The sequence below is a fragment of the Myotis brandtii genome, unplaced genomic scaffold, assembly GCF_000412655.1.
Source record: "Myotis brandtii unplaced genomic scaffold, ASM41265v1 scaffold904, whole genome shotgun sequence".
Taxonomy (NCBI): Eukaryota; Metazoa; Chordata; class Mammalia; order Chiroptera; family Vespertilionidae; genus Myotis; species Myotis brandtii.
The window spans coordinates 827,989-835,261 of NW_005371715.1; the positions used below are offsets into that span (position 1 = coordinate 827,989).

General features: G+C 42.4%; 1 protein-coding gene across 1 annotated transcript in view; it reads left to right on the plus strand.

Moving 5' to 3' along the window:
* Positions 1-7,273, plus strand: part of EYS (eyes shut homolog (Drosophila)) — an 815,396-nt gene that overhangs the window by 761,349 nt on the left and 46,774 nt on the right. The window contains 1 exon segment of the mRNA XM_014532733.1: positions 2,286-2,458. Within this exon segment, the coding sequence (XP_014388219.1) occupies positions 2,286-2,458 (173 nt within the window).

Below are 7,273 nucleotides of genomic sequence, written 5' to 3' on the forward strand. Positions count from 1 at the left end.
ATATAAAAATTATTTAATAAGAATTAAAACTAGTTTTTATTTATTTTATGAAATTGGTAGGACAGTCTATTTTGTATAAAATGTCTTTACATAATTTATGCCTTCTGATTGTCAAACAATAATCAAAATCATTATGTAATTTTGTAGCAGGTTAACTTTATATTTTGTTTTTCTCCGTTTTGGAAAACCTTATACAACTTTTCAAACTTGTATTTCGCACAACTATTGCATACACATACACAAAATGGCAACCGACAGACGTGTCTGAGGATATTGCCATTTCCTTAAATAGGATGTTTGTATGGCTCACGATGAAGGAAGATTTCTAGGCTTATTGTATCTATGTGCCTGTGCCTCTATTTGTAAGTTCCTGATAGAGAGAATCTTTGTTTTCAAACCCTCCTAGAGCCACAGCCCAACAGTGCGTTGGTGAACATGTGGTGTGATGTTATGTTCTCATCCTGAGTTCCTCCCCATGCTGGCTTCTGGATTCCGGCCGCATTCTCTGTGCGACTCACTGGACTCCTCAGCCTATGCTGCCCAGCGGTGCTTTCCCCCAGCACACCTCCTCTCAGCTGGCAGACTCACACCTTACACATCTGTGCACGCTATGCACATAGTAAACACTAAAGTAATAATGAGGAGGAGGAGGAGGAGCAGGGAAAATTTTGGTGAAGCATAAATTTGATTAAACTGCCCAATACTAAAAGAAAACATAAAAATAAAATAAAATAAAAAAGAAAACATAAGAATTTGAGATCAGTATGTTCTTGATAAATATGTGTAGGTAGACACTGAATCATTTTTATTTTAATAAATGGGTCTATAAAGAATAAGAAGCTTATAAAAATGTTCCATATTTTCAATTATATATGCACCTATTATTTCAGGAGCATTCTCATTCGCTGAGATGGGAATGTCAATTGGTACAGTTATTATGGAGGGCAGGTTGGAATATATATCCAAGCCTAGAAGTCATGATGGTATTTGAATTTATCCCAGGGTTGCACAAAGATTTAGCTACAAGACTTTTATCAAACTATTGTTTGTAGAATGTGAAAATGTTTAAACATATCTCAAAAGTGGCAACAAAAATGAAGTGTATTTCATCCATTCGGTGAAATAATATTCATCTATTACATACAAAATTGTGAGAGGAAAGTTAATGAACAGGGGAAGTCAGTTGAATTTTCTGCTTTGACTCCATTAATAGACACTTTAATTCACAAATACACTCTCATTTCACTGACTCAAAGGGCCCACTTCAAAATACTAACAGCACTCCGGTCTTCAAGACTAAATCCAGCCCCGCCAGTGGCATGAATGGAAGGCCTCTGAAGGAGGTGTGCGCGATCTGCTACTGCTCTCTCCCCAGTCTGTGCCTCACACCACATCCTGGAAGGCGCTTCCTTGACTCACACTGTTGCCTGACAGTTCAGTGCTCTCTGGGCCTGATGGGGATTTATTAGTAAACCTAACCCTTTCTCTTATGTGCCCTTAGCATAAGGTGACCAGATTTAGGGGGGTAAGAGGAGGAATACAGAACATTCAGATAATTTTGAATTGCAGATAAACAATAATTTTTAATATAAATATAACTCAAATATTATATGGGACGTACTTATAATAAAACTTATTCATTGTTTATGTGACACTTGAATTTCATTAGATGCCCTGCATTTTATCGGGCAAGTCTACCTTTAGTGGGTTCATCCGAGACTCCCCTGCTGGGCTCCTCCCAAGATCACTCTCTCAACCCAGACAAGGTCTCTCTTCACACTGGGTGCTCCCTGGTACCCCTCAGATCCTGTTCTAGTCATTAAGTGACTGCCTCTTACTGCCAGGTTCTCTTCAGCCACGAAGACACCCTCTGGGCAAGATCCCTTTCCTATGTCCCCAAGCTGAGCCTCTCCCAGAGGGCCACAACCCATCCTAGGATTTGCTACCATTTGCCTCTCTCTGGAGGGGTCTGCAGTTCCTTCTGCAGCCCCAGGACCTGGGCCTGGGTGTCAACAATGGCACAGAACACATCTCAAGGGGAATTTCTTTTCTCAAGGCTGAAGGTTAGGCAGCAACTCCATTCACAGTCTTCCTCCTTGGGGCGAAGAGAGGGACTTAACAATGCTGCTTTGTCCAAAGAAATGATTCTTGTAAAATTCTCTCTTCATTTCCGTGCCCTGAACCTTTTAAAATCCTTGATGTGGAGTGCAGTAGTCCCATAAGCAGTCATTAGCTCTGTATTTGTCAAGTGCTCAAATCGTGCTGTCTTCTTTCTCAACCTACAGCTGTGACTGCCCCACTGGGTGGAAAGGAGCCTTCTGCACGGAGACAGTTTCCACCTGTGACCCTGAACATGACCCTCCCCACCACTGTGGCAAAGGGTCAACTTGTGTCTCGTTGCCTCATGGGCACATCTGTTCCTGTCCTCTGGGAACCACTGGAGTCCACTGTGAACAAGGTAAGGCCGAATTTCAGCTCATGCTGTCCACAAATTTAAGTCAGTTTCCTTTGGGAAAAGTAAAATGAAGTATATATGATAATAAAAGATTCTCCTCACTCTCTTTTCTCCCCAGGATATGTGACATTATAGTTCACAGATAAGAGAGTCCTCACAGTTCAGTAGTACACAAATAGGGCTTTGTTTTCAGAATTGTTGTAGTTTATTAACTCTAAACCCCCTGTCTGTTTAGTCTAAACATTCTAGATGTTTTGTGCTAAGTGCAGTCCAATCAAGCGAACTTAGGTTCGTAACTCAATTTCAGAACAAGGCTCCATCTTTGATCTTCTCCCTTCTGTACCTTCCACTGACACGAAGCTCTCAGGAGTAGCAAGAGGAAGATACGTCAGCTCTGGTTCAAAGGGAGAGAAGTTTGAGGGATGAAATGGCCCAAGTCCAGTGGGAACGATGAGGAGCTTTCAATGTTCCAGATCTCATCAGCTTTACTGTTCTTCCTTATACCTATGATTGATAATATCCTTAACACTGGGGCGAGTTATGGCAGTGCTTTTGAGTGCTCCCCACATGGGCTTGGCTAGTGCTAAGCGTACTTCTAGATCTGAGCTCTCCCTTTATTTCGTAGCTTGCATAAGACCTTACGTGTTTCTTATACCTATGATTGATAATATCCTTAACACTGGGGCGAGTTATGGCAGTGCCTTTGAGTGCTCCCCACGGTCTCCTGAGTGCTCCCCACATGGGCTTGGCTAGTGCTAAGCGTACTTCTAGATCAGAGCTCTCCCCCCTTTATTTCGTAGCTTGCATAAGACCTTACGTGTTTCCTCCACATCACAAGCACGCTCTGGGGTAGGAGGGGGTAAGTGGAACAGGGCAGGCTTGCTCCCTCCTTAATAGAGATGGGCCGCAGTCATCCCTCCACTGTCCTCCTTGCAGCCAAATAGCTCAGGCTCCTCTTCCTAGACTACCTACCACTCAGCCAACACTGGCAGAACAAGGAACATAGTTATCTATTGCCTGTCAACCCCAAACTACAAGCAGGAATTCCAACTGCATTTCATTTCCTCCTATAATTCCCTGACCCCTACCCCGGCCTCCACACCCAGCTAACACTTACTTATCCTTCAGGTTTTCACTCAGCCCTTACTTCTTTAGGGAAGCCTTCTCCTTCATAGAACTGAGAGCAATGACTGTGCCTATTTTTGTGTATTGTTGTTGAATCTCTATTACCCATCCTATAGTATAGAACACAAACTCTGTTATACATTTCAACTTAATAGTTCTAAAATAGTAAAAATGGATTGGGGCAATTTTTAAGAAATAGTTTTTTATTTTAGTGAACAATAAAGTACTCCAAACTTTACCTCTATAACTTCCATAGGAATAGCTACTAGAACCTGAAAGAAATAATAGGACAAGTTAACATAAGGACTGGTGATAGTAACAGTAGGGGAGGCCAGATTTTTGAAGTTTAAAGGCACAGTAGATCATCAGCAAAAACTCTTGTATTTTCTAGATGATCGCAGTCCCTCATAATAGCTATTCCTTTAGTAAATATAACATAGGAACCAACAATGTAGAGGTAACATTTTATCAACAACAACCACACTCCAGTGGTCTAAGAAAGCATAATCACTAAAAGCCAAATATCTTCAAAACCAAAATTTGTCTTTAAATAAGTTATCAAACATTAGGGTTGAAAAGAGCCTTAAAAATCACTTAATCCTAATTATTTTACCTTGAAAGAGGTTAAGATCAAAACTGTGACTGAGCAGGACTGAGGGAGGATATAAGTCTTCATACCGCCAATCCAGTGAGTTTCACATTACCCCATGAAACCTCTAGCTTTTACATTTTGTGTGACGCCAGCTTTTATATTTTTACTATGGGCTCAGTGCACGAATTCGTGCACCTTGAAAGGAACTGTGGGCCACGAGGCTGCGGTGGGCACAGGGACAGGTCTCAGCCCATCCTCCATGCCCCCTCCCACCATGGCCCCTGGTCCCCTGTCTGCCCGCAGCCCCACCCCCGCTGCACCCACGCGCTGATGGTGCCAGCCCCACTTGCACCCGCTGACAGCGTGGAACTATTGGAGCCGGCGCCAGCAGCAGGTGCAAGTGGCAGCTGCTGCCCCGATCTGGAACTATTGGGGCCAGCTGCTGCCCTGATCACCCCTCAGGAGCAGAGCAAGGTGGAGAAGCCCTCAGGGGCATTGGGAATGGCAGCCACTGCTCACACCCACTGACAGCGCCAAGCGATCGGGGCCAGCAGCATGTGCAAGCAGCGGCTCCAGTGCTGGCAGCGGGTGCAAGCAGGGCTGGAGCAGGGCGGGACCCTGGCACACAGGAGCAAAGAATTTTCAGTAACCACTAGAGGCTCGCCCCAATGACAGCGACTGGCACCCTGCCTTGGTCTGGCACCCCCGATCACCTGCTCCACCATCCTGCTGTGGCCAACGCCTGCCATGTTCTGTGCACGCCCCCTGGTGGTCAGCACAGGTCATAGTGATTGGTTGTTCAGTTGTTCAGTTGTTCCGCTGTTCAGTCTATTTGGATATTAGCCTTTTATTATATAGGATTTCATAATCAAAATATAAAAGCTAGCCATCACATGAAATAAGTGGAAATTTGTGCAGTCTGTGGTATGCAGGATTGATTAATAAAATGTCCTTGTCCCCGTATTTTAAATTGTCTAAAGTATTTTAAAGTATGTGTATATGTCTGAGAAGAGAGTGGCCAGGGGAAGTTTTTTATACTAACATTCTAATTTAAGTAGTAAAATATTATTTTATCTACCCCTTACTCTAAGATTGACTTGCCATTGGGAAAAAAAGTGATCCTTCAAGTCCCTTAAAACATTCACCTACAGCATATTTTCTTTCACTGGGACCTCACCCCAAACTTCTTTGGAATTCCACGAGGTATGGTGCTGTGGTAATAAAATGTCAATAGACCACTTGAACCCGATGGCATAAAGGATCCTAGCCACCAAAAACGATTCAAAATATCTGAGCCTAGTTCCAGAAGTACATGAATTCACAATTGTCACATTGTCCGACCCAGGAACTAGCTCAGATAAGTGTTTTTAAACACCCAGAAGCCCTAAACCAGCTTTAAAAATGAAACTGAAGATGAAGAATGCTTGTCAGCAAGCATCTGGGTTGGATATTTCACAAGGACTGTTGATCTTAAATTAAAAATAAATCATAATAGGTTAAACAGGGGTAGAATATTTTGCAATCTAGCTTAGTCATTAAAACATTCAATTTAGGCAGAATTCTGGTTTACGATTATTTTCTGAGATAGAAAATATGTCCCATTTCTTTTCTCACACACAAATTTTGCTCATTTGCTCTTTTCTTCTGTGTTATTGCTCTTTCCTGCTAGAATTTATTAGTTCCAACTACACATATAACATTTCCTGGGTCGTACAATCTCTCCTCTCCATATATTTTTCCCCACATTATTGGTGAATTGCTTTTTTTTCCTTGGAACAGTTTTATACTACTAAATTCTAGCTCTTGCGTATCGTTGACATTTAGCCAAATGAGATTCCATAATATGTGTGGTTTTAACTTTCAGCCTACCAAGTACTGAAAATGTTTCCATTTTTCTTACATTCTTTCCATCCATGGTGCAATTTTCCTTCCATTCATTTCTCATTCCTTAAGGTAAAGAAACCCATGCACATGCTGGCATTTTGAATGAAACAGGCACATGTTTAAGCTACTTAGTCCCTTGATGTCAAGGGTACTTTATGGTTCAGTTACCAGTGGTTCTCAACCTTCCTAATGCCGTGACCCTTTAATACAGTTCCTCATGTTGTGGTGACCCCCAACCATAAAATTATTTTTGTTGCTACTTCATAACTGTAATTTTGCTACTATTATGAATTGTAATGTAAATATCTGATATGCTATATGTGTTTTCTGATGGTCGCGATCCACAGGTTGAGAACTGCTGAATTGCCCTAGTTTTCATTGCAATTAATTCAAGCTCATGGAGAAGTTCAATTCTTCAAGCCTTCCTGACACATGGGGTGCTCTCCTGCCAAGCCTTTGGTCTTCCTAATAATAGCAAAATGGGTCCATAGCACTATAGATGGAGCTTTCAAAAATCATTACTGTGTGCCTGTTTTCCTTTTGTTATTGTTGTTCATCCTCACCCAAGGATATTTTTTCCTTTGATTTTAGAAAGAGTGGAAGGAAGGGGGAGAGACAGAGAAACATTGAGGTGAGAGAGACACATTGATTGGTTGCCTCCTAAACTGCCCCAACCAGGGCCAGGGATTGAGCCTGCAACCAAGGTATGTGCCCTTTAGCAGAATCAAACTTGAGACCCTTCAGTCCACAGGCTGATGCTCTAACCACTGAGAAACCCGGCTATAGCTTTCTATATATTTTTAATTATTTTCTGAGAGAGGAAGTAAGCGGGAGAGAGAGAAACATCAATGATGAGAGAGAATCATTGATTGGCTGCCTCCTGCATGACCCCCACCAGGGATCGAGCCCTAAACCCGGTCATGTGCCCCAACTGAGAATCAAACCGTGACCTCCTGGTTCACAGATCAAGCTCAACCGCTGAGCTACACCGGCCAGGCTGTGTGATGGTTTTCAGGTGCATTTAGCCATGTGGGAATGCACCTGCTTTCTTTATAGAAAAATAAAAACAGCTTTAGTCTTTGTTTCCCCACTTTCAATCCCATTGTGATGATTACCAGGAATCCTATATAATAAAACCCTAATATGCAAATTGACCAAACAGCGGAATGACCGGTTGCTATGATGCACACTGACCACCAGGGGGCAGACATTCAATG